The 27947-nt window shown below is 45.5% G+C and overlaps 1 protein-coding gene and 1 long non-coding RNA gene across 3 annotated transcripts in view; one reads left to right on the plus strand and one right to left on the minus strand.

Annotated features, from left to right (window-relative positions):
- Window positions 1-1200: 1200 nt before the first annotated feature.
- Window positions 1201-8144, minus strand: LOC131493583 (uncharacterized). The gene is made up of 3 exons (XR_009252762.1): window positions 7893-8144; window positions 4355-4541; window positions 1201-3558 (listed from the first exon to the last, which is right to left on the minus strand). It is a non-coding gene; the product is annotated as an uncharacterized LOC131493583 (long non-coding RNA).
- A 29-nt stretch (window positions 8145-8173) lies between these two features.
- The window catches only part of GLRX3 (glutaredoxin 3), a 31815-nt gene continuing 12041 nt past the window's right edge, over window positions 8174-27947 (plus strand). For both annotated transcript variants that reach the window (XR_009252761.1, XM_058698154.1), the window contains exons 1-4: window positions 8174-8322; window positions 14380-14488; window positions 23135-23209; window positions 23948-24149. Coding sequence is in view for 1 of the 2 variants with exons in the window: in XM_058698154.1 (XP_058554137.1) it covers window positions 8234-8322; window positions 14380-14488; window positions 23135-23209; window positions 23948-24149 (475 nt within the window). In the remaining variant the exon portion in view is untranslated. The remainder of the gene's footprint in view (window positions 8323-14379; window positions 14489-23134; window positions 23210-23947; window positions 24150-27947) is intronic.

Below are 27947 nucleotides of genomic sequence, written 5' to 3' on the forward strand. Positions count from 1 at the left end.
GCCAGGTGTCCCAGAACACTGCCATTTCATATTTATGCCCCATCATAAAAGGACATATTTCTGCAGGGTAAATATAGGGACAGTCAATAAAAACTCGGTCCTGGGTGAGGAAGGGTGATTCAAGCGGGGAGAAAAGTGAGTGGCCAGAAACCCACTGTGCATCATGAAGAGGGGACCAGTCACTGCTTGTGATTCAGGGACCAAAAATGCATGGAAAACTAGAAAATTAGGATTTCATCCAAACAGTGGAAAGCATCCCTCCTGGTCTGTGCCAGGCTGGTGAGAAGGCGGGAGGGTCCAGGACGATAGGAGTAAAACACAGCAGGATGGAACGGGGGCCCAGCCGGGCTTCCCACACGGAGGGGCTTGGGCTGCTGGCTGGCGGAGACCTCGCTGAACCAGGAGGCTCTTTGCCTCTCCCACCACAGGCCCTGGGGCGATCCAGCCCCACCTGCTGGGCTTGGCACCTGCCAGAGCCTTCCTGTGGGGTCTGTGGGACCCACCCTCTCCCTCAGACCCTTCCAGGGTCCCACACATTTGCCTCTTCACATAGGAAGGAGACTCTTCCCCTCCATCTCCGACTACTCATTGAACTGAGGAAAGAAAGAATGGTTGGAAAGTCAAAAGGGAATGTCAGCATTGACATTTTTAAGTGAGATACTTCTTTCGATTACAATAAGGCGTATTTCATATGAATGAGTGAATAATAGATACTAACTTAAACGTAGGCTAATAATGGAGTTACCACCAAGTTTTGCTTTACTCTGATGGAAGGGACACATCCATGGAGGTCTAAACTTCAACTACGTTATCATGAGAACGTGAAATAGTGACTCATTTATTTTATATACATGCTACAGAGCAATAGGACCCAGGCATCATTTAAAAATCAGCGGTTTGCCAGACACTTTGGGGGGCTTGGTCAGTGAAGCGTCTGACTCTTGATTTCAGCTCAGACCATGATCTTATGGTTCATGATTTCGAGCCCCACGTTGGGCTCTGTGCTGACAGTGTGGAGTCTGCTTAGGATTCTCTCTTTCTGCCTCTCCCCATGCTCTCTTCTTCTCTGTCAAAATAAATAAATAAACTTAAAAAAAAAAATCAGTGGTTTGCTCTTTTTTTTCCTTTCTTTTTTGTTTGTTTGGTTCTGGAGGAAGGAATTTTTTTCCTTAATGTTTATTTTTGAGAGAAAGAGAGAGAGAGAGAAAGAGAGAGAGAGAGAGAGAGAGAGAGAGAGACAATGCAAGTGAAAGAGGGGCAGAGACAGACACACAGAATCTGAAGCAGATTCCAGGCTCTGAGCTGTCAGCACAAAGCCCAACTCAGGACTCAAACCCACCAACCGCAAGATCGTGCATGACCTGAGCTGAAGTTGGATGCTTAACCCACTGAGCCACCCAGGTGCCCCCAGAGCAAGGAATTTGAAGGCAGCAGCTATTTTACAGGAAAATCGCCCCAACCGTGAAAACCCAAAATGAGTGAGCCAGTTTGGAGACCATCTGAACTGAGAATCCTTTCTGGATTTGAAGCAAATCCAAATTTGTTCCCAGCACCAAGAGTTAGTATTTTGCCAAATCCCTGACATTGCCCCTGAACTTCCTGGAGGGCAGCTACTGGGAACGGGCACAGAGGCTCCCGAGCTGGCTGAGTAGAGGTGCCTTGAACGTCATGCATTTTGCCCTATCCTGCCCACTGGACTCCAACGGGGGCGCCGTGGCGCTGGGCCAACGTTCACACAGCAACTCTGGAAAAGGTTCAAGAAGACAGATTCCAGAGGATTAAAATAAAAATCCTGGCCTACCTTAGTCCTGCCCCTGTGCAGGAAGCTGTTGTGGGTGTGGCGGACTTTCGAGGAATTTAGGCAAGTGTAAGACCACTGTGGTCATTGATTTAACCAAAGTCGAACCAGTCAGCTTCCCGGGTTGGGATGGCCTCTGCTGTGCACCAAGAACCAATGATTGGCTGTTAGTGGTGGGTCGCTGAGCTGTGTCTCTAAGGAATGTGTGTGTTTGCAGTGTTTCCCAGACCTCTGTGCCCTGAATCCCTTCCACAGACAGGAAGGGCCAGCTTCACTCACAGTGCCTATTGGACACCCCAGGTGTCCACTCCGTGTGGCGACCTCTCCATGCCAGAGCAGACTGTGAGAGGGCGCCAAGGTCAGCGGGACAAAGGCCCATGCATTCAAATGAGACAACATGGATGGAGAGCCAGGGTCTGTAAGGGTCCCTGTTGAGACGTGAGCTGTTGGGGCCACACAGCCTGAAGGTGCTTCCCTGGTTAAAACTTCTCAGCTCTCTTAAAGATTTTTTTTAATGTTTATTTTGAGAGAGAGAGAGAGAGAGAGCGAGCACAAATTGGGGAGGGACAGAGAGAGAGGAAGACGCAGAATCTGAGGCAGGCTCCAGGCTCTGAGCTGTCAGCACAGAGCCCGACGCGGGGCTCAAACTCGTGAACTGTGAGGTTGTGACCTGAGCTGAAGCCGGACGCTCAACCGACAGAGCCACCGGGGCGCCCCTAAAACTTCTCAGCTCTCTTAAGAATGACTTCTGATTGACAAGGGATCTTGTTTGTGACACCAAGTCAAGTTCATCTGTGTCCTTAGTTCCTCAAAACCGATGCAGGAATTATAACCAGGAGCAGAGAATTAGCACCAAAAGGACTTAGAGAAGACAGAGTCACGCATGGGCGTGCACGCAATACGGTCTCCCTGTGAAAGGTTGACGCAAGACAACGAGCAGCTGCATAGAAACACACACAGCGATAACAAACACTCGTGGCCAACCAAGTGTCCTGTATCTGCAATGATCACACCCCGGGACCTGGACCTTCAGGTAAACAAACACGCATGTGCGAGTGTGCGTGTAGTGACAACGTGCGGAGTTGTCCTCACCACCACCCTTCCCCCAGCCCCGTACTGACATGCCTTCACAGCACAGTTCAGACTTGGTAATGTCACAGGATGTCAAGTGCTGAGAAGGGCAGGAGAAGGTACTAGAAGTTGGCAGGTTGGGGAAAAAAGAACCCATTTGGTGGATCAGCAGAGCCTCTACAGACTCAGAATCAGTATTTGAGGCCAATCTGAATTCTGGCCTCTCTAGGTGGAATAAAGAAACCATTCAACAAAGGATGCTCCTTCCCCAGCCTGAGGAGGTGGCTAATGCCACCTACCGCCCGGAGACTGGTTCTGCAGCCGGTTCCGGCCATCCCGTCTGGTCCTCGGTGGAAGAGAGATTAGAATTTATGCCAGGGATGGAAAACGGGCTGTCACCTCTCACGACGGTGATACATTGTAGGGAATTAAAAATTAATTTAAAAATTATCTGGCTAAAGTGTTTTTGGAGATCGCAATAAATTGGATTAAGATTCGTGGACTACATTTCTTATAAATACATTTCTTCTGCAGGGCACCTTATGAGGTACGTTCATATTTTTTTCGTGGGTAGCAACCCCAAAAGCTTCATCCCAATTCTAGATTAGGTTATTGGGTACATGCTTACCTGCATAGTCGTATCTTAGGAGAAACTGGATTGCCGTGGAACCATCAGATAACACACATTTCTGAAAAGAAATGGAATGTATTTTTACTGGCACAGCCAAGATGAAGTATGTCTTGAAATCTGTTTTACAAATAAACTTGCACATAAATTGTCCATTCACTGCTTTGAAATCTTTTTTCACGTTTGAGGAGCTGTCAGAGGTCCCTAATAAACATGAGTCTTATTTAGTTTACTGGATATGTAATTCTTCTTTTCTTTGAAAATAATTATTTTTCAAGCAAGTGCAGCAAAAATACAACCAATAAAAATCTAGCTATGACAGCATAAACAACTTTTATAGCCAGCATATACATAGAGTTCTTCCAATAAAAGCAGTTTCTAGGAGGGAAAGGAACACAGAAAATTGGCCGACCGGTCGGAGATCAAGGTCTGGGCTCCTAAGGGTCGACAGCCTGTTTCCACTTCTCCATTGGGATAATCCCTGGCTATCGGGGACATCTGGGGCATCCCAACTGCTGGTATATTTCAACGTGGTTTGTGAGACACCCGCCCCAGGGCCCATTCTTGGGGCCACCAAAGCTGATGGACGGTGGGGTGAAGGTCCCCAGAGGGCTCCGGAGGGCAGGATGCAGACCCTCTACCTTTTGCATCCGGCCTTGCGGTCTCTCAGGAGGGTGGTGCCAGGATGCCAAGGTGAGTGGGCAGGGCTGGGGCAGGGGGACTAGGGTCCATTTAGCAGAATCTGGTCCAAGGATTCTACTCTGGATCTTGGTCACCTCCAACTCCGACTAGTCAGGGCTCCCTTCCAGGTGTGTTGTTTGGGCCCTTCCCAGCCCTGCGTCCTGGGGTGGTCTCACTGTGCCCTGATCATGATCCTTGGCCACCAGCACGTGTGGACAGAGCATGAACCCTGCAGCTGAAGGCTCCTGGGCGTCCCCAGCCAGGTGCAGACTCTTCCCGGGAAGCTCCGTGTTGGCAAGTTCTCAGCAGACATGCGGGTGCTCATTTATGCTTTTTATAGAGTTCCGGAAGATGTTATCGCAGCTTGAGAACAGAAATTAAAATATGTATCCTTCAGGTGCAAATCTACTGTACTTACAGTTTTACTGTTTCTCTGCAGGGGGGCTCCATTAATCTTGTAACAGTGAAATTCCTAAGGAAATTAATTCCCTCCAGTTGGGGTTATTCTCAACTGGTCTTCGGGGGCGGAGTAATTGGAATTTAAGAGTCTCTCTTAAAAGAAAGGAAACATTGGCCATTTTACTTGAATAACAACACTTTTTTTTTTTTTTTTTTTTTTTAAAGTTTTTTATTTATTTTTGGGACAGAGAGAGACAGAGCATGAACGGGGGAGGGGCAGAGAGAGAGGGAGACACAGAATCGGAAACAGGCTCCAGGCTCCGAGCCATCAGCCCAGAGCCTGACGCGGGGCTCGAACTCACGGACCGCGAGATCGTGACCTGGCTGAAGTCGGACGCTTAACCGACTGCGCCACCCAGGCGCCCCTGTCTTTTTTAACATTTATTTATTTTTGAGAGACAGAGAGAGACAGAGCATGAGCAGGGGGAGGGGCAGAGAGGGAGGGAGACACAGAATCTGAAGCAGGCTCCAGGCTGTGAGCTGTCAGCACAGAGCCCGACGCGGGGCTCGAACTCACGGACCGTGAGATCGTGACCTGGCTGAAGTCGGACGCTTAACCGACTGCGCCACCCAGGCGCCCCATAACAACACTTTTTAATGCCATGCCTTGCCCATTAAAAACGCTGGTTCGTTCTCTCCCCGCCCTCCCCCCCCCCCCCCCAGGACTCCTGTGTCTCTCAGATCCTTGGGGTGAGGTTTACAGAAACCCCCTCCAGGTGGGGACTTAATTCCAAGTCCTCACCTAGAGTGACCAGGTATTCCTGTCCGCCATGACTTATTTGTGTCTGCCTAGCTCCTCAGCACTGTGCCCTGGCAGGGAGTAAGTGACACTTGGCCCCAGGAAGGAATGATGTGTCATTAAAAATGCAGGGCGAAAATATTTCCTTGCCTATTTAGGAGCAGTTAATGTTAGCTGTCGTTACCTGGAAAAATAATGACCCCTCAGTCTCTCTCTCACACTCAACCCTCTTTAAAATGGGGTCCATTCACAGATGCAGGGTGGGGGGGCTGCTTTGCTGCCAGGAAGGCCTCCCGCGGCTCTGTCTGGAGCTTTGGTTCTCCCAGGCCAAGACTTCACAACGCGGGGTCCCGGCCTCCAGATCCCTGTGCTGTGGGTCCCTGAGACGCAGCACAGCACCCGTGGAGAAACCTAAGTGTCCTGTCCTTTTCAGGGCTGGGCCGCTGTCCCAGGAGAGCTGAGCTGCGCCTGGTTCCTGACTGAGCAGGGTCTGGGAGCCGGGGAGAGGGCCCTGCTCAGGGGACACTTAAGGTGAAATGTCACTGGCTTCCCTAAGGGGGCGCCGGGAGGGAATAGAACATGGCTAAATGATGCTTCTGTATGGGGTCAGCAGAAGGTCAGTGCCTGGGATGAACACATCGGTACATAGGCTGAAAACAGCCCCAGTATATTGCTTTCCTGTGTTTTTAAGCTCTTCAACACTAACGGGCCGGAGGGAAAGCCAAGTCCAGAGTATTCTGTAACCGGCCAAACCAGTTTACTAGGATAATGAGCTTTTCCCTTTGGGTGCAACAAGCTTAGAGACGACAGCGTACTCACATGGGAGGGATGGGGTGCAGTGGGGTACATGAGACGGGCAGGAGGTGTAAAGAGAAGGCCTAGTGTGATCTTGGTGTTGGTCCTTCCCTGCCGAGGGTCTGGGTGTTTCCTTAGCTATGAAGTGTAGGTAGGTGGTGAAGTTTTCACCTCAGCAGCTGGAGGAGCATTGAGTGATAAATACAGACTCTTTTGTGAGGGCTTCGGAAGGCTGACAAGCACTTTATACGTGTATATATGCTTATGTACCTGTAACTCAGATGCAACAGCCTCCCACATGTGGCTTGGGCTCAGGGCTGAGGGGAGTGGTCTTTTGTTGCCAAAGTCAGAGCATTTTATTTTTTTATTTGAGAGAGAGAGAGAGAGAGAGAGAGAGAGAGAGAGAGCCAGCAGGGGAGAGAGAGAATCCCAAGCAGGCTCCACGCTCAGCACGGAGTCCAACTCTGGGCTCAATCCCATGACCCTGGGATCATGACCTGAGTCAAAATCAAGAGTTGGACACTCAACCAACTGAGCCACCCAGGCACCCCCAAAGTCAGAGCATTTTAAAGCTCAGAGGTCAGCTGCTAACCATTATGCCTGTGTCTAATGCCTATCACTCACTATGTCGATGGTGATAGCGGCAGAAAGAGCATGAGTGACAAGTGGTAATATAATCTGTGAGTTTTCCTTTTTTTTTTTTTGTAAGTAGAGAGCATGTTCTATAGCTGGTGTGTGCTACTATCAGCAAATTCCATTTGAAGGGGAAATCAGGATTTTTAAAACAGCCACATTCAGAAGGGGTGATTACTACTGTTTTTAAAAAGAATCACTATTGCACATTTCCCTTGTGCATTACAATTTCATTATTTTTAAAATTACAAAGACAGTCCATGTTCTTTGAAAAAATGCAAATGACACTAAGAAGTACATAATGTAAAAAATGAAGGTCTTCCCTTTCACTCTGCTCTTTTGCGGGGGCAAGCTCTCCTAACACTTTGGGGCACATCCTTCTGAAGAACTTTTTCTATGCTGTGTTCAGCTATAGGTAGTTATGTCATTTAATTTCTTATATTCCTGTTTAACATGGCCATCAGAGTGGGGTACCTGGGTGGCTCAGTCAGATAAGTGTTGGATTCTGGATTTTGGCTCAGGTCATGAGCTTATGGTTCGTGGGTTCGAGCCCTGCGTCCAGCTCTGCGTTGACAGCATGGAGCCTGCTTGGAGTTCTCTCTCTCTCTCTCTCTCTCTCTCTCTCTCAAAAATAAACATAAAAAAACTTTTTAAAAATGGCCATGGGAGTATACACCCTGTTTTGCAACATGGGGTTCCCCTCCTTCTATTGCATTTTTGCATAGTAATCTCTAGGTTTTATTTAAAAACCTTTTTTTCATTGTAAAATAATTTTGTGCCACGTGCAGTTCTAAGAAATAATACAGAGAGATCCTGTGTACCTTCTCCCCCAAAGAGGACATCTTGCAAAAAACCATAGTACAAAACCACAACCGGGATGTCCATGATCACACAATCCGCCCCTTTTCTTCAGATTCCCCAGTTTCACTGGAATTCATTTGTGTGTGTATTTTGTCCTATGCAATTTTATGTTTAGGTTTGCATATGTAACTACAGTCAGGATACAAAACAGTTCCTCATGGCTCTCATTTCATTTTAAATAATGTAACTTTCCATTTTCAGTAACATCTATCCCATTCCATCCACACCTTTTAGTTAATTTCATTTTAGATTAAAATGCTATCCTGTGGGACGTCCAGACCTGACTTCACCTGCAGTCGCGCACACACCCTCCTCCCGGCTGCGGTAGAACTGTCTGGAAGGTGCGGAGCCTCCGGGAGCGGGTGCCCAGCGAGGCCGGCGTCCGCGATGCCTGGAGCACGCGGGTCAGGCGAGCAGGCGCTCCCCCGGAAGCTCCGCCCCGGGTTCCGTGCTCGCCCTAAGCGCAGGCCCGGGGCGGCCCGGGGGCGGGGCTTCCGCGCGCAGTCGCCCGGAGGCCCCGCCCCCGCCGGCAGCCCGCGCTCGATTGCTCTTGTCTGGCGGCTGCAGCATGGCGGCGGGGGCGGCCGAGGCGGCGGCGGCCGTGGTGGAGGTCGGTTCAACCCGGCAGTTTGAGGAGCTGCTGCGCCTCACAGCCAAGTAAGCGGGGCGGCGGGCGGCGGGGCTGAGGGGACGCACGCGGGGGGCGGCCTCCCGGGCGGCGGCCGGCGGCCCCCGGATCCCGATCCTGGTCTCCGGGCCCGATCCCCGGCTCGGCCCGGACGCCCGGCCTGGCGGCCGCGGGGCGCGGCGGCGCGGCGAGTCGGCCCCGGGGCCGGGGGCGGGGCGCGGAGACCCCGCGGCCGCGTTGCCAGCAGCGGGCGGTTGAGGAGGGCCTAGCGGGTTAGGTGACTCTGCCTCCCTGGAGCCGAGCGGTCGAGAGGTGTGGATACTCGGGTAGTCCTCGCGTGTTCCAGCTCACCTGCAGCCGCAGACGGGGATTTCCTGTTTGGGGAGCTGGCCGAGCCGGGGTCTGTGCTGGTTTGGCACACGCGCTCCTGGCCCTGGGGACGGCTCCAGAAGGGGACCCGCGGGGCTGCGCGGGATTAGGGGACACCGAACTGGGTGGGCGCGTACGAGCCAGGGCTTCCGGGGCCGCCCCGCGGGGCTCCTGCCGCCTCCCACCGTGAGCCCTCCGGGGCCTGGGGTTCTCTGAGCTTCGTACCGCTCTACTGCCGCCGGGTACGGTGGGGGCTCCAGGGCCGGATGGCCGGGGAGCCAGTCCCCAGCCCCGCCAGTACCTAGCCTTGTGACCCTGGGGCAGGCTTCATTACCGGGCCTCAGTTTCCTCGACGGTGAGATGGATTCTTAGAGTAGCGGCTCCCTAGGGTTGTGGTGGGTGAAGGAGGCGGTGCGTGTACCCCGCGACCTCGCCTGGCGCGCGGGATCGTCAGCCCGGAGTATTTTCAGTATGGAACAGAGTACTTGCATGGCGTTCCCAGGCAGTAAGTGCCTGTGGACCCAATTCCGTGGGATTGACCCCCCCCCCCCCCCCCCCCCCCCGCAGATTTGATTTAGGGGCAGGTAGTGCCCTGCTTGGGAGAGCAAGTGAGACGGGGGAGTTAGGTGCCTGTGTTGGAAATGGAGCAGGGTGAGAATTCCTGCCTGAACTCGTGGCTGGTCATGGGCTGGGGACGTGGCGGGGTCCAAGGTATTGGCCAGAACAGCTCTTTTGACTTTTGAGGCTTGCTTGGAAAATTGTTTGGGGTGGGGAGGAAGGAGAGAAATGACCAGTACTCATTGATGAACGGTGGGTTCTGACTCATCCAGCGCTTGCGTTCAGATTACCGAGGACAGCCAAGGTGGACTCTTCCTGAAAGGACCAGGGCCTGCGCGGGCCTGCCCTCCGGACGTGTTTGAACTTACTATCACCTGAAAGACTGTTTTGCTCTGTGTGTTGCACAATTTGGTTTTTAGGTTTCATTTTTCATTCATAAAAATCCTTAAAATAACACAGTCCAGACCGTACCACGTATTCTTGCCGCTGGCCCGTACTTAAAGTGATCCAGGAGACAAGACACCTTTTCCATAGCGATTAGACAGGCACCTGGGCAATGATGCATGGCATCCAGGAAAGGAATAAATCTGCCGGTTTCGGTGAAAATGGAAGCATTTACATTATTAAGTAGGGGCGCCTGGGTGGCTCAGTTGGGCCTCAGACGCTTGATCTCCTCTCAGGTCTTGATCTCGGGGCTGTGGGTTTGGGCCCGCATTGGGCTCCGCGCTGGGCGTGAAGCTACTTAAAAAAAAAATTAAATAGTACTTGGCATCGTAGTCATTTAAAAATCTGCTTTGTAAACATCACTTCTCAATTTTAAAATTTTACGTGAATTGAACTTTTTGCTTGCGTCATGTCGGGTGTTTGTAGATCGCTGACACCTCAGCTGGTCTGTGCTGGGCGGAATGTTAACACCCATCTGCAGAGTAATTGAGATTTTGCCCGTGTGTAAAATACTTACGAGTCGAGTATAGGTGGTATTTAATAAGGGGTAGCTGGTGTTATCTGCAGATGAGGAACTGCAGGAGCAGAACACCTAACGAGAGAGAAACTGCTATTTATCGAGCACCATTTATCCTGCTGATGAAGAACCAAGGTCTGTTACGTTGTCCAAAGTCACGTTAGTTGGGATTTGAACCTGGTCCTCAAACGGCACACCATGCACACTGGATTACAGACAGAGTACTCTTACCTATAACCTAAGAGGGGGCGGCCGTGGCGTAATGTTTGTTTCAGGTTTATATCCTCATGCTACCAGACCCGGTGTACTTAATTAGAAAGCTAAGCATCTAAATATGAGAATATTGTGGGTGATGTAAAATAACTATTGATCCTGTCATACTTCTGTGTTTTCAAAACGTCTTCATATTTTTGTTTGATCTTCCCAACATTCCAGGGTCTTAGTTATTGCTATTTTATAATTGGGAAGTTAAGATTCCATGATTAAGACCTAAATTACTCTTCAAAGCCATGTCAGTGATAATGGAATTTAAGTTGTGTAGGTGTACTTTTTTCGTTTTTTTAATTCTTAGAGTATAATTGACACAGTATATTAGTTTCAGGTGTATTATTTATTTATTTTTGCATAGATCAGTTCATACTATTATAACGTTTGGTAACATTTTAATTAAGTTATTTTTTAACGTTTATTTGGGGGGGGGGAAGAGAGACAGACAGACAGACACAGCACGGGTGGGGGAGGGGCAGAGAGAGAGGGAGACACAGAATCCGAAGCGGGTTCCAGGCTCTCAGCTGTCAGCACAGAGCCTGACAGGGGACTTGAACTCATGAACCGTGAGTTCGTGACCTGAGCCGAAGTTGGACGCTTAACCAACTGAGCACCCAGGCGCCCCTTAATTTTTAAAAATACAATCATATTGTGAGCAATTTTCCATGTCGTTAAAATTCCTTAAAAAATGATTCTTAATGTCTTGATAGTATTTTATTGTATGACCATTAAAAAAACTATAGTATTGTTGAAGAATTGGTTTTTCTAGTTATTTTCTATAAGATAATGGAAAAGTATTCATATACATAAATCTTTGTCTCTTTAATTACCTCCTTAGGATAGATACTTGATTGTGTGTAGGAAATTTCTGAAAGGTTGCAGTTTAATTTTTACCAGCAGGATATGGAAATGCTTGGCTCTCTCCATCTTTTTGGTCGTGGAATATTATTTAAAAAGTCCTTTTCAATTTAGTAGAAAATGGTATCCCGGTTTTTTTAAAATGAGGTATTAACATACACACCATGTAAAATGCACAGATCTTAATAGTTAGGTACGATGAATTTTTATAGTTGTACATACACAAGCAATCACCATTCACAACAGTATCGAGCCCCAGAATGTTCTTTAGCTCCTTTCCAGTAATCCCCACCGCTGATCCACTTTCTGTCAGTGTAGATTAGTTCTGCCTGTTCTTGGTACTTTATGTAAATGGAGTCTACAGCTGCTGGTTTTTTAGGTCTGGGTTGTTTTGCCCAGCATGTTTTCGAGATGCATGTTGTTGCATGGATCTGTCATTAGTTCCTTCTTACTGCTGAGGACTATTTTATTACATGAATAGACAACAGTTTCTCCAGTTTGTAGACATTTGGGTCATTTCCAGTTTTTGGCTATCGTGTCTGAGGCTGTTGTGAACATTCGTGTGCAGGTCCTTTTGTGGGCCTCTTTTCTTTCTCCCCGTCCCCTTAGGCTTTGGAGCCTCCCCAGCATCCTCTGCAGAGGCTCATTCAGAGGTTTTTGAGGGGCAGGCAGATCACTTATGGCCTGCGTCACACTGGCCAGAGCTCAGTTCTGGGGCCCCAGACAGCTGCAAGTGTAGTCAGGCTGTATGCCCAGGAGGAGAAGGAAACCACACTTGGTGAAACACAGCATAGTCTCTGCCATAGGCCCTGAGGCCCACCTACCCACACGTTGGAGCTTCTGAGTTCTGCTGGACACAAGCGATAACCTATTGATTAGGGACCCACAGTATGTCCCTTCCAGGCTTAGGCGGGTCTTTCTTGAGAACGCGCTGCTTTCCTCTTGTGTGCCCCCGGGCAGCTCTCCCTTCTGCCTCAGTGCTGTCTGGGACTCAGACCTCCATTTTCCTCTGTTTCAGCAAATGACACGCTTCCTACCTGGGAAAACAGCATCTCCCCAACTCTCCTTCTACTCTCCCCTCCCCCAACATCTAACATTTATTCGTAGCTTTACCCATTCTGGATTGCTTCGCTCCTGACCTGGAGCAGACTGCCCCTTATCTCAAGATGAATTCTTCTCTGCTCTTAGGTTCCCCTCCCCTGCTGCCCCGAGACTTTGCATCCTTAGAAGGCTCTTTTGCCTTCAGCCTTTTCCTCTCCACTTGGACTACCCCCTCACAAGATAAACGTGAAGATTTTCTTGTATTAAAAAAAATAGGGGCGCCTGGGTGGCTCAGTCAGTTAAGCGTCCAGTTTAGGCTCAGGTCATGATCTCACAGTTTGTGGGTTTGAGCCCTGCATCCGGCTCTGCGCTGACAGTGTGGAGCCTGCTTGGGATTCTCTCTTCACGCTCTCTGCCCCTCCCCCGCTCACATTTTTTCTCTCTCTCGTAGTAAATAAATAAACTAAAAAAAAAAAAAAAAAAAGCCAATCCCTCGAGCCTGTCTTTGCCTCTGCCTGGGACTCCCCCTGTTTACAGACAGATCTCTTATTAAAGTGTAGATTTCTAGCAACCTGCTTCCTCCTCTTAGGTTCAGTCCCCCGCATGCTGCAGTCCGACTTGTGCTTCTGCCGTCCAGCGTTGCTGGTGCCCTGCCACCTGCATCAGATGGTTGTCATTCCTTCCTCTTCCTTCTCTTGACTTCTGTGAGGCCCTTTAACCTTTGAGGGGCACAACAGAACCGAGCCCCAGAATGTTCCATTTAGGCTCCATTTTCTGGTCTACTGCCGGGTTCCTTCTCCTTTGTCTGTCCCAACTCCTGTTGATGAGTCCAGAGGCTCTGACCTCTGTGTTTTTGGAGAGCTTGTGCCAGCTCTGTTTCTTGATTCCCAAGTCTGTCTGCAGATGAAGCACAGACTTCTTTCCTGAGTTTGAGACCATCACCAGCAGCCCACCAGGTTTCCTCTCCTCTCAGGTTAGCGGCTAGTATATGTGACCCATGCCTGCTGCCACTGCTGGTCATCCATCAGTCACTGAAACTTGGAGTTGCTCTAGCCCTTGCTTCTAAGGTCACCAACCAAATCCTGCCCCTCCTACCTCTGAAATCCCTTTCGTTCTGTTCTCTGACGCTGGATGGGAGGCTCACTCTTCTCTCAGCCGTACTGTTTCACTGGTTTTACAGGTTGCCACTCCTTTGCTTACCCACAGGTTAGTTGTCCTTACTTCCTTTCTCTATGTAACATTTTTTTAAAAATTGTGTTTTTTTCCTGCTTTTTCACATTTTTTCTGATTGGGGGTGGTTATATTTGAACTTAGAATTCTGTGGAAGGGTGTTTAAGTTCAGTATGAGGATAGACTTAAAAGATATCTTTGCCAAGACAATTTTGTATGAAAATAGTTGATAAATATACACTGAGATGCCTAAGAACTTAGTCAACAATTTATTAATCCACTGTCCTGTCTGTTCATACTATCAATTTTTAGAAAATCTTTTGTAGTATGATGTAAAAAAAGGATGTCGTTGTAAAAAGTAGTTTCTTTTTTTCCCCTTGTTTTCTGCCTGCGTGCCTTCATTTTCAACATTTTATTCCTGTTCCTGTGGTCACAACTATACCTCTGCCTCCACAGTACTGTGCTTAGGAAGTGAATCCTAGAATTTGTAGTGACCATCTATGTGCAGTCCCTTTTCAGAGACATCGTGCAGACATCTAGTTTCCGCCTTTCCTAAGGATCTGAGAACATAATTGATTTATAGGACTGTGAGTTGAGATGGATGAATATTTAGAACCACTTCATATGAAGTAAGTCTTCACTCAAGAGATACCATTGACTTGAAAGTTCATCCGAAAGATTATCAAGACCTTGCAAGCCTTCCATTTCAGTCTTTGTTCAATACAACAAAATTGTAGCAGTACAAAAACAATTCAGGCAGTTCTTGTACAGGTTTTTTGGTAATAGAATTGAATATATATACATATCTCCTTAATTTTAAAGACACTATAGCTTTAAAACATTGCGTTTTGTTGATTTCTAGGTCCCTCCTCGTGGTCCATTTTTGGGCGCCATGGGCTCCGCAGTGTGCTCAGATGAACGATGTGATGGCAGAGTTGGCCAAAGAGCACCCTCAAGTTTCATTTGTGAAGGTATTGTATCTCCAGTGTCGCATCTTTTGTGAGCCTAATTCTGACTTATGATGCAGACTGCAGTTTACTAACGTAAGGGAGGAGGGGTGTGGGATTCTACATTTATAGTTGGTGCATTTGTTATTTTTGCAGTAGATTATTCTTAAAAATCTTAAAATTGTTTTGCATTTCTCAAGTACCGAGTAGTGTAACAATCACCATACTTTCCCTGACACATGCTTGGTAGATTGCAGGATGGGCAGCGGAGATGTTTGTGAACAGAAGCAGACTAGATCATTCAGTGTGGGCCATTGTGGTTTTAGTACGGTAAAAATACTAACAGAGCTTGCTTCATTGAAGAGCAAGGTGTGTGATGTGCCAAGTGATTGGAGAAAGGGTGTGTGAGGCGGCTGGGAACCCGGGGAACGGAAAGAAGCTGTGATCTGGGATCTGGGGTCAGGTAAATGCAGACCCATAGGAGAAACCGAAAGCTTTGCTGACCTGTTTAGGAAGCAGAGAAGGAAGGAATCTGGTGTCTCTCTGGCTTGCCTTGTTTTCACCCAGCTTTGCATGTTCTAGTTCCTAGTTTGTGTCTTGGGTGGGCACGTACTAGGAAGTGATAGTTGAGGCTGTGGATTAGCTACTTGGTTTAGCACATCGAATGCTGTCATTCAGGACTTAGTACTGGTTGAAACAACAAAGCCACAGTAGAGAAGCCGAGAATCTTAGAAATGAAACCCTGGTTTCAGAAACTTGAATCCTTCAGATTTAAAGAAACAAGAAAGACCAAAGCCTTATTTTATAAAACCAGAATTTGTGAGTTCAGAGGACATGTTTAGCAAATATACCCACATGTGGGGTTAAAAGTGACATCTCTATTTTCCGCTTTTTGTATCAACTGAAAACAGAATTCTGAAGGCTAATTCATCTGTGTAACAGGAGATAAAACTTTCAGGCAGTTTCTGTACAGATACATGTGCTTTGAATGGTGTTGCAGTTAGATGTCTCAGAATCACAACAGCGTGAAAGGTGTACAACTCGAAGCTCCCCTGCACCTCCCCCCCGCCCCCTGCTGTCCTGCCCTATAAAGAAGGGGCTGCCTGTGTTAATTTTGCATGAATCCTTTCAGTGTTTTCTCTCTCTTTTTTTAATGAAGATAGAGCAAATATAGAAGTAATAGCTAGCTTTTTAAAATTTAAGGACTTATTTAAAATTCCAATGAAATGTGTAAATGTAACCTTAGAATGTAACCCTAAAATGTCCAGTATAAATAATAGAAGGAGACATTAAACCTGCATGTTTGGTCAGTGATAAAAGATAATGATTACAAGTGGAATGAATGATTAAACATTTCAATCATAAGATTAATCAAGATGATGGTAATTGTTGCAAGTCTGCTTTTATGTGTATAATGTTACAGGTTTAGGTAACACATTGTTCTGAGCTGCCATCTGAATGGTTTATTTAAAGAGACTATAGAATTACTTCTCACATTGGTACCACACTTGGCAGTGAGATTTTAAGTTGTTGGAGTGCTTAAGTGTCTCGCCAGGCGTTGAAGTCCTGGTCTGCTGGGGATGCCTGAACCCTACTGCACCTGCCTCTCGGGGGTAGGGGGTGGCGCTAGGTGGGGCAGTTCTCCCAGGAGTCATTACTTTATGAAAATTCACTCTGTGGAGTAGTTGGTCTTTAAATGGCAGGGATAACCTGCAGTGGACTTTGTAAGGTAGGTAATTTAAATGGTGAGCAAATAAGAAGTAAAATATTTGAGAGGTCTGTTGGCATTCCCCAGTAAGAGAGGGTGCAGTTCATTTTAAAATAACTTTCTTTTGTTATTGAGAGCTTTTTGAACAGTCTAGGGAAGGGAACTGATGTTCTGCTCTGTGTCTTTTAATTTGATTTCTTAGTTTTTTTTGTTTGTTTTTTGACTGCCAACAGTCTGGCATTTTTGACTTGTGAATTATAGAGATCAGTCCATTTTATAACTTAGATTTCCAAAATCATCATGTAGGTGATCTCAAGCATAATGTTTTTAATACTTAATTTTTTTTTTTTTTTTTTTTTTACTGTTTGTTTATTTATTTTGAGAGACACACAGAGCATAAGCAGGGGAGGGGCAGAGGGAGGGAGACGCAGAATCTGAAGCAGGGTCCAGGCTCCAGGCTCCGGGCTGTCAGCACAGAGCCCGACGCGGGGCTGGAACCCATGAACCGTGAGATGGTGACCTGAGTCAAAGTTGGACGCTTAACTGACTGAACCACCCAGGGGCCCCTTTAATACTTTGAGTGTAGAGTTTTGTGACCACCAACCGTTTCTTGTTTTGTAGACAATGGGAAAGTGATACCTGAGAAAAGTTAGCGTACGTTTTGGTCGAAATTAGTCTGTGCTCACTGGAACAGGTTGTTGAAAGGCAGGACTCTCACGTTTATTGCACGTGAACGAACACCCTCCTCCCTGTACTGATGGGCTGGTGATGAAGTGCACACACGCTCCTTGGCACCACGTCTATGCCCATGCCTTGCGGTGACTCACTGTTGCGCATTGGCTGCCCCATCTAGCCCGGACCCAAGGCTCTGGGCCCCACAGGAGGTTCGCACACCTCCAAGGCCTTCGAGAAGACATAGGAGTCGCTCTTATTGCCCAAAGTCTTACTGAAAACTTAACATTTGTTCAGAGTAAAATTAAATGGCTAATTAAAATGTTACACGTCCTTGCTTTTCAAAATGTGTAAAGTCAGTTTGTTAGCTCTTTGCCTTTACATTTTTTAATTTGGTTTCTTTAATTTATTGTTTTTTTAATGTTTTTTATTTATTTTTGAGACAGAGCATGAACAGGGGAGGGGCAGAGAGAGAGAGGGAGACACAGAATCCGAAGCAGGCTCCAGGCTCCGAGCTGTCAGCACAGAGCCCGACGGGGGGGAGGGGGCTCGAACCCACATACTGTGAGATCATGACCCGAGCCGAAGTCAGACGCTCAACCGACTGAGCCACCCAGGTGCCCCAACTCTTTGCCTTTAAAACGGGAATACACGTTTATTGTTTACTCCCTTGTTTGGTAGATAGAATCTTTCAAGGTCTAGGGTGTGGTAGTGGGGTGGGAAGGAGCGAGAACAGCATAAGGCTCCTTGTGATGGGGTAGTTGGGTACCAATAGTTCTATTCGAGGTCCGAGTCAAATTCGTCTTTTCGTAGGAGTGGCTGTTCATTTTTTTTAATTTTACGTTTGATTTTATTGTGATTTAAATTATTAATTGAGATATTTTATTCAATTTGTTACATTAAATTTATTTATTTTTCTTCAAATGAGAATTGTATATTTTTAAGGTGTGCAACATGATGATTCAAATCAAATCCATTTTATATGAAGTCTCCCATGTACCCCTGTGGCTTTTTTTTTTTTTTTCCATCTCCAAACTTAGTCTGTGCCTATGGTTCAACGATTAGAGAATATCTTGTACTTTTGTCTGTTCTGTCGTTTAATTCCTGTTTTGTTTGGCTTCTTGAGTAGGTGGTGGGATATTTGAAGTAGAGACCTGCACCTTACCTTGTTTTCATTTTTTTATTGCTTTCCTTTGTGTAATTGGCTTCCACCTCCTATGCCAGCCTCCCCCACCCCTCTTCCAGCTTGGTATTCTGATTCAATTAAGCCGTGGTACTCGTTTTACCATATAAGGCACTTTGGTACATAAAATCTCAAAGTCAAGCTTATTGGCCACCTGGTTGGTGAGGTTTTGTACTACTGTATTTCATTTAGTAGTAATCTGATTTGTATAGTTCCTGCTGAACTTGAATTTTATGTCCATTGTAACTTCAGATATGAAGGCAAAGGTATAGGAGTTAGATACTTAAATTTGTATTTTTTGATTCTTAAAAAATAGGAATTGTTATAATTTGATTCTTGAATGCACAAGCGTCTTAAAATACAGCTCACAGTTCAGTTTCTAAGGGTCTCTAAAATCAGTATAGATAATTTCTATGTGGTTATAGAAATGTTCAATTCTAAATGTCTGTTCAGTTAGTATTTGTAAACAGACAATGTAGGGTCATCTCCAGAAGGGTACCAGCCAGCTGTGTAACTAGGTACCACTTAGCTGAATTCCTGTTTTTCAGCGTCAGAGAATATTGACCAGTTTATTTGGCATCTTAGAGAACGTATGTAGGATTCCATTTTTGGAGAACTCTAAAAATGCCTCTCAGATAATTCCAGTAGAATTGCTAAATCTTAAAAATATCCTAGTTTTTATTTATGCTGTCTTGGTAATTAAAAAAAAAAATTAACAATTAACAGTTCATTAGCTATTCCTGGGCTAAGTTTCGTAAAGGTCTTTTAAAAAGCTATCAAAAACATTAAAGATCTATTTGGACAAGGAATTTTACTTCGAAAGGTTTTCCTTTAATATCACAAGTCACAGAGTTAGAAAGAAGCCTCTTTTTGATGTTTAACAAAATATTCCTGAATGTCAGGTTTTAATTGTTCTCTCCTCAGCCTTGGGGATCAGTGCCACACTGGCCAGTGGTCACTCCCGTTGTTGGCTTAGCAATAGTGACCACCATTTATTCAGTATTGTGTCAAAATTTATTTACCCAACACTTACAGGCCACTACTATGCTAGTCACTGGGGGTACACAACAATAGGGTAATCGGGTAACATTATCAAGGTAATTTCAGAGAATAGTTCTGAAAGGAAAGAAATCGGGTGTGGAAGAAGAGAACCTGGGCTGATGGGTGCTTTATTCCGGTCTGGCTGGAGAGCTGCATCTAGTAAGAGAGCTGGAAAATGAAAAGGAGCTGTCCTTGGGAGAGCCAGGACAAACTTTTAGGCTGTGGATTAGCAAGTGAGTACTGCTGGAGGGCCTGGCCTGCATATGTGCCACCGGTGGGGCCAGTGAAGGGGGAGAGGGTACGGCAGGAGGCTGGAAGGGGAGGCAACAGCCACATGACCTGTGGGCACTGGTGGAGTTTGGGTTTTATTTTGGGTGCAGTGGAAGTGGCACATCAGTTTCTGGTTTTAAGTGCTTACCTGGCTGTCCTGTGGGGAGTGAGTTGAAGTGGCGGAAGGATGCAGACTGGAAGCAAGTACGCACGTTAGGAGGCTATTTCACAGGCCAGGTAAGAGATGCCTTGGACACTGGTGGCAAGGGAGCATCGAAATGACGTCATGGTCTGATTTGGCTTGTATTTTGGAGGGGGAACTCAGAAGACCTGTTAACGGATTGGATGTCGGGTGAGGGAAATGGAGTAATCAAAGTTGTCTTCCTTTTGATTGGATCACTGGCTGGATGAAAGAAGACAGAGATGCCCTGGGGAGGAACAGGCTTGGTGGGAAATGCCTGGTAGAGATCCACATGCAGATGTCAAGTGTGTAGCTTGGAGCTGAGCGGGGAGGTCTGGCCTGGATACAACTTGGGCGTTGTCGCCATATTGGTGTTTCTTAGATGAGACCGCTCAGGGAGGATGAGCGTAAATAAGAGAAGTGCACTCAGAACCAAGTCCTGGGATGTGCCAGCCGTGGAGAGGTTGGCCAGATGTGAGGGAAGGAGCCAAAGAGACTGAGTCATGAGAGTTATAGGAAAAACAAAACAAAACATGGAAAGCCATGTGAAGGGTTTCATGAGAAGGTGGGTGCGGTCGTACTAATGATACTGAAAGGTCAGTAACATGATGAACAAAGAGTAACCATTGGCTTTGGTGAAATGGTAGCTTGGCGGTGTAGAGAGGAGCTTGGCTCTGGAGCCACACTGCCCTCCTCCACTGCTCACCATTGTTGGAATCTTGGCTGAGTTACCTAACCTCCTTAAATTCCAGTTTCTTCTGTTAGTTAGGTGTAATGACAGCATCTATTATCGTGCATATTAAATGACTCAGTATACAAACTGCACTTAGAACAGTGTCTGGCTTAGATTAATCATGGCTGTCAGCCATTACCATCATAGTGGTCTTTGGTGACCCTCTAGAGAGGGAGTTCCCTACCTCTGCAGTTAACCTTGCTGTGGTAACAGCTCCCTGCCTCTCCTCACCCGACTGCACACGGGAAGGGTCTGAGTTTGAGAGTCATGGTTCAGGAAGTAGATGGTTCCCAACAAAGGCATTCTGTCTGAAATTCCATTCTGGAAACGTTCGTGTTTGGTGAGGGCTAAAGTCATGTATAAATCCTATCTTTGAAATTTAATCTTTTTGATCGATAGAGTAGAAAAGGTTTACCATAGTATAGTGAAAAAAAAAGCATGGGTTTTGTAGTCAGTCTTGGGTTTATTTCTCAGCTCTCCTACCCAGTGACTGTGTGTTTTGGGACAAGTTATATCTTTACGTAGCCCCCTGTAAGGTTGAGATGATAATGTACCATAAGCTTTTCCAGGCGTTAAGTAGTTTAGGCAATTGAATGCAAAGAGCCTGTCGTGGTTTATGGCACTGAGTAGGTTTTCCATGAAAGATAGCTATTATTGACTGCCGTTGGTCTTTTCTGAATGCAGCTCACTTTTCAGTATTTATTTATTTTCTATTTTCATTGATAGAACTGTCATGTTGCTTTACATCCAATAAAAATGTTTCCAGAGAATTTTACTGCTGTAAAGGTTTTAGGGCCTCAGATAACCCTTGATGTTCTGGGAGAATGGCTGTGCCTTTAGTGACAGTCCTGGCCCCTGCTCTGGGAGGATTTGTTTGTCACCACTGCCTTTGTCTTACCAAGAAGATATCATCTCGCTGGGAGCTATTTTGAGGAGAGGTGCTTGTGGTGATCCTCCTGGCTTTAGGAATTTCAAGAGGATGATTTGCTTCCTAGAAGAATTGTCACTAAGGGAGACCCTTGGAAACCAGCAGGAATATGAGAAGAGGTCAACTTTAAGCAGCACAGAGGAATGTGTTTTTATGATTCCCGATGTTGCCTGTTTTGGTTTGGTTTAAGACCATAGTATCTTGTTTTTGCTGAGTATTGCCCCCTTTCTTTTATTAAAAAAATTTTTTTTTAATGTTCGTTTATTTTTGAGAGAGCTAGAGCATGAGCGGGTCAGGGGCAGAGACAGGGAGACACGGAATCAGAAGCAGTCGCCAGGCTCCCGGCTCGCAGAGCCCAACGCGGGCTCGAACTCACAGACTGTGAGATCATGACCTGAGCCGAAGTCGGACGCTCAACCTACGGAGTCACCCAGGTGCCCCTTAGTACTGCCCCTTTTTAAAATTTGTGTTATTTTGCTGTTAGAATCCAGTTGTACCAAAGATAGGGATTGTAACTGAGCCTCACCCAGTGCCAGTGTGTGCCGGGCACTCCAGGGGTATCATTTGCAAGAGAAAATAACGAGCTGCCCTAGCCATCGCCTTCTCTGCTGTTATTTGCTTTGAGTGTGCAATTGTATGAAAGAGAATGGCACAGAAGTTTTCAGAACTTTCAGAAAGCGTGTTCTACATAATGCTCTCCAAATGCTTTGTCTTCTCTCTGTTCATTTTTTTTTAGTTTATTGGACAGTTGATGTTGACTTGAAACGTATATAATTTTCACGTTAATACATTTTGAAAGATGAAGGTAATTAAAAATATTTGTCTAAAGGGCGTTTTAAAGAAATAAAGATAAAGTAGTAAAAGAGCACCCGGGAATGTGTGAGACAGAAGATAGAAACCAAAGACAAATGACTGTGCCTCCCACTTACCGTCCAGGTTCATTTGGATAGATGGATGCTGGATTGGGGAAGGCTCTAGATAAGAATAGTGTTTCAAGCCCAGTGGAAACCTTCTCTTCCTGGAAAAATACAGGATATATATCTTTAACTCTTTTAACAGTATAATTTATCAATAAATTTTATTTCCTACAGGTATAATGTGAATTCAGATTTTTATTGGTTTTAAAAAGTTTATATTAAATTGAAAGTCCTGTGAGGGAAGGATACAATATTATGTCTTAGTTTTTCTCAAAGTGTATGGTTTACAAAATTCTGCACATAAATAGCTTACAGGAACTGTGTTCTAATTATTTAGAAATTGAGTTGTGTAAAATTTCATATGTCAGGTAACACATCGTGTCTCGTTGAGGGGCCTCAAGGAAATCATCAAGCAGAATGCAGTCATCTTATTTAAAATGCATTTAAATGTATGAATAGACCCAGAAGTAGATAACCTAGCAAGATCTCTGCCTAGTGTCCGGCAGCCTTGCAGGGGTTAAAAGTAAAATTTATCAGACATCAATAGTTTATTGAAGAAATACTCCTTTTTGCTTCATAATTTGCAGAAGGCTGCAACTGTCAGTCATGATGTACTGCCTCTTGAAATTAGTCAATAGAGCAAACAGCAAGAATTGCTGTGGGCAGAAAATAAGCACTGTAATCATGACATAACTGGGGTCAGTGATTTATGGATTTCAATATAGTAGTAGCTGCATATGATTGAAAATTTACTAGGTCACTAGTGCACCAAAAATTTTATTCACAGCCTCCAGGCATCTTTTGAAATGTGCAACAAAATAAAAACCTCTGAACCTGTTTTGACACTGCGGACTCAGTGGATGACACACCAGCCCAGTGAGTCTCATTTAAATGTAAATGTGTCATAAACTTTTGTACCAGACTCTTTAGAAACATCACCTACTTGAAGGGACGCTGCATGTGAATCTGGAAGACATATTGAAGTCGTAAAAAAGGACCTTTTCATAATCAAGCTTTATATTCTTTTGTTTTTAAAGTTGGAAGCTGAAGCCGTTCCTGAAGTATCTGAAAAATATGAAATTATTTCTGTTCCCACCTTTCTGTTTTTCAAGGTAAGGATAAGGACGGCACAAGAGATCCCGCATCTGTGTGGGCCAGGGGGCTGAATCTTGGTTCCTTTACCCCTTTCCCTGATCCGTGAACGTTAGACACTCGGTTGTTCCTGGCTTTGCCCCGTCTTCTTGTGGTCTCCTTGTTTGCATTGATGCTAAAGCTTGGCCTGGGGCATCCTGCAGAAGTGATATGGGCCATGTAGAGGACCAGCAGCCAGAATTGGAGCTTCTGGAGAACAATCCAGATACTTGGCTGTAGACCCAAAATGTCCCCTCCGTTGGGTAGAAGTTGGTTGCTTAGGGCATGTGCCTGGACATAATGGAACATCTGGCTGGTCCTGGTTTGATTAATGACTCTCTTAGGAAGCAGGTGCAAATCTGTGCTTCAGGGCACCCCTGAGTGTCCCCACAGTTCCTCCAAATACTGCATTTGTACTTAGTAACAGATTAATCCCCACGAGGGTGGAGGAAATCTTTTCTCTTTAAGGTTGGACTCTGATCTGGTTTGAGGTGTAGCGATGTTTTCCTACTATGTTCCCAAAAAGGGGATGAAAGAAAACAGTTACATATTTCTAAAATGGAGATGCATTCCGCCAATTGGTAATCAGAGTTTTAAAAACTCACCTAATAGTAAGTAGCGTTGACCTCTTTAAAAATCAGCCAGAGCTGTGGATTCGTACTTGTTATAATTTTGGAGCTTTGTGCCACACGTATTTTAAATGACTTTTTTAACTTCAGAATTCTCAGAAAATTGACCGATTAGATGGTGCACACGCCCCAGAGTTGACCAAAAAAGTTCAGCGACACGCATCTAGCGGCTCCTTCCCACCCAGCGGTAATGAGCATCCTAAAGAAGACCTCAACCTGCGCCTGAAGAAACTAACTCATGCTGCCCCTTGCATGTTGTTTATGAAGGGGACTCCTCAGGAGCCCCGCTGTGGTAAGAAGCTGCTTTCACACGGACGCGAGCAAAGTGGGCTCCACCGGCATGGGGTGCGGCTGGGTGGGCGTGCTCTGGTCCTGTCGCACCGTCTCTCCTTCGCCTGTGTGGAGACGGCTTTAGGAAATCCGGAAGGTCCTAATTCCCGCTGACACTCTGTATTGAGGTGGTGAGAATCTGTTTTGCACCACAGACACAGAGAATTTCAGAACCCAGAGGCTTCTTAGAAGTCATCCAGTTGAAGATTTTTGTTTATGTAATAAGCATCCAGAGACGGAAAGCCACTCAGCTTACTGGGAGCAGAGTTGGGAGGGCATTGCTGTTGTGTGAATGGGCTTTTGTCTGTTCAGTTCTTTTTGCTGTTAATGGTTTCCTGTCTCTCTTGGGAGTCTCTTTTTATTCACCTTGCCCAGATTGAGTGGTTTAAAATTTTTCAGAATTTTGGTGGTGGTTCTGTGTCTCCCCCTGTACTTTGGCCTTCCCTGTTGTCACACATCGAATTATGCGACTAGTGTTCAACTACTGCTGTCATTTCCAGTTTATAGGTGCTCTTATTTTCTGTGTATGTATACACCCACCCACCTACCCCCCCCCCCACACACACATATACATGTATATATACGCTTGTAATTTTCTCCTGAAGTAAGTTTTAGGGTTTATTTGACCCCTCTGGTATTGGGTTTATGTTATTTTCTTTTTACTATGCCTAGTACAACATTATTATGCTTCATAATTGAGCATTTAATGCCTTTTGATGATGCTGTTGAGAATCAGTTTGTTTCAACTATACAGGGGGGAATTTTTTTCAGATAGGTGGCAGTAAAATTGAGTGTGCTGTTGATAAGATTACTGCATGTCCAGCGTGACTTTATAAAAATAACCTAGCTTCTAGCATAGCTTTAATTGTAAATTCTTCCCTATATGGTTAGCAAATGACATATTAGATTCTGAAAAAGTCCAGTTTTAAAGATAAAGTTTCATGTTGAGTCTTATCTTAAAACGATAAAAGGCTCCTTTAGCTCTCACTTCTACTTGAAAAATTTCCTTGCTGGCATTTACATGTCCAAGGATGCTTGCTGTTTAGATATTGAAAAGCAAACTCTGTCTCTACCAGAGTTAACTCCAGGTAGCAAGAGTCAGTCTCTGTTGTGGTTGTTTGTTTTTAATAGAGGTTGTGGCTGGTTTACTTTCCCCTGTCAGGCAGGAGAATCCTTTCTGGTGCATTCTGTGGTGACCTAATAACAAGGACTTACAACGTGAGCCTGACGGGGTTTATTCAGTGCCTTCACTGAAATGTGACGCGTAGTGGAACTGGCTGTCACGTGGATGCACCTGCATGACAGGTTCCCACGTAGGAAACCTGCAGTAAAGCCGATACAGTGCTCTCTTCTTTGGGTTCGAACAGGACCGTCCTCTCACTCTTTTCTGAGTGGTGACCTCACCAGATTGGCAGGTGGTAACACCGCAGCTTGGGGAAGGCGTGCTGAGGCAGCAGGGGGAGGCACAGTGGCCGGGTGGCACAGCAGGGGGGCTGCAGCCCAGTGCCACCCTTGGTGACGTAGGTACAGGTCAGTGACCCTTTCTGTGCCTTTGGTCCTTCCTTTGGTGGCACTGGGGTTGGAGCCAGTCTTGGGGATCCTCTTCAAATCAGATGTTGTATGATTATTCAAATAAATTAGAATTACCCTGAGGAATAACCATTTTTTCTGCTTACCTCTTCATTAGACTTATAATGCATTTCTAGTCACTTGTATGTTAACTGGCATTTAGAAGAGCGTATAAAAAGCAGGTGAGAGTAAAAAAGAAGCTTTCAAACATTTTGGAACAATCTGAAAAACATAATTACAGACATCTAGATAGTGAGACATGTAATTGGGGAATTCAAACAAGATTTTTAGATAGATGTAATTTAACAGGTACAGTTTCATTTCAAACAAGTACTTGCTTTATTCTTTATAATTTTTATAACTATGTTTTTGACAAGTTTTTCTGTTTCCTAAGGTCTTGATTTGTGTAACAACATGTCTTTGTATCAAATACAGTAAGTAAGTGACGTATGGGAAATAGATCATTTTAGAATGTTGGTATTGTTTAATAAAACATCTATTCAAGGATCAGTTAGAAGGTGCCTTTCTTGTGCCTGTACCCTGCCACTTCCTTCATTGATGCTCCTCTGGCTCTGCGTCCCCCTTCGTGTGCCCTGCTACACGGACTCTTCATCTCGAAACTGTTCTCTTTCAGGAATGTACTCGACTTTCACCCTCTTCCTTTCTGAGCCCACTTAGTGGAAAATAGGTTTTGCTCTTGCGTTCGTACATCCGAGGTGAGGTACAAGCGGAGCCTCCTCTGTACAAGCAGTGACCGTCAGTGCTCGCGAACGCCACTGGCTGGTATTTCCGTATTTGGAAAGAATTCCCTCGGAAGGCCCTGCTGTCAGTGGCAGCCGGTACTCCCCGTGGGCCCCCTCTGTGGAGTGGAGCTGCGGTGGTGTTTGATTAGCCGACCCCACCTTGCTTTCGGGTAATCAGAAAACGTGAATGTATAACATTTAAATTTTCTGTCAGGGAAACCTTGAGAGCCATTTCAGGGTCTGCCCTGGAGCCCCGCTTGATCTCAGCCCAGCCCTTTCACACTTTACACCCTGTCTTTGTGGCTCTCAGCTTTGGCTTCTCCCGGCAGAACTGGGTAGTGTGTTAGGAGCTGGACGTGGTGATAGGGTGTCAGTCGTCAAAGAACTAGATTATTCTTACTCTGTGCTCCTCAGGAGGACAGGAAAGAGAGGGCTCTCGTGTTTTAGGCAGATTTTCAAGACATACTGAGATGTACATCTTTTTAAACAGAATGTTAAATCCTTGAACATGCAGCTTAATTAAGTTATTTGGGAATTCTTGTATCCATTTCAGTTAACAAAGCTTTTAGCAAAGCAAAGGGTATTTGAACCACGGGACAGACCTTTCTTCTGCAGCAAAAGTCATCTAACAGGGTTTTCTCTTTAAATCCGACACAAACATTGTAGGTTGAGAAGTGGGCTTTAGGGTTTTATTGTTACTAGATGAGATGTACCAGTCAGGCTTATTGTTCGTGCCTTCTGTCATGAGTAGAAATGACTGCAGACAGAAACGGTGGTTCTGTGACAGCCAAGTGGTTCTTCTACTTTTAAATATGTGTGTTGCATGCATACATTTTTCTTAAAAGTGTGTAAATATTTTGTTATTGGAATGAAGCCTTCTCACTGTTTTATCCTTAAGCATAACATTTCCAGTCTGCTCCTTTAACCCTTGAAAACTGAACATTCCCCATCAATCTTTCTAGTCTGCATGTAATTGCCTAAAGCTAAAAGAAAGCTTTTCCTCAGCCAGTTACAGTAGAAATGAGTTAATATATTGGTAACAGAATAACCATCAGCAATCAGCCGTTAGCTGTTTACTAATGAACTCCCAGATGAGCGAAAAAAATTTCAGAATCAGTGTTTTACTTCAGGCTGTACATGAACTTAACACTTCAGTTGTAGGAAAAGCAACTTGTATGCCGTACAAATACCACTGCTTCATCTCAGTAAACTGTAGATTTGAAAATTGTTTGGAGCTCAGTAGTACATCCCCGTTTTCGTAGTAAAAGTGCTTTTGGAGGACACCAGGTGAAGCCTGTTCTTGCAATTAATCTTACACTGAATTTTATGATTTGATTTTATTTAAAAATACTTGCCGATGCTGTGAAATCCTATAGGAATTTTGCACCTGAAGAACAGGTCATTTTCCAGTGAATTATGACTGTTTGAAAAGAAGGATGGTGTGTGAA

The sequence above is a fragment of the Neofelis nebulosa genome, chromosome 13 (assembly GCF_028018385.1).
Source record: "Neofelis nebulosa isolate mNeoNeb1 chromosome 13, mNeoNeb1.pri, whole genome shotgun sequence".
Classification (NCBI taxonomy): Eukaryota; Metazoa; Chordata; class Mammalia; order Carnivora; family Felidae; genus Neofelis; species Neofelis nebulosa.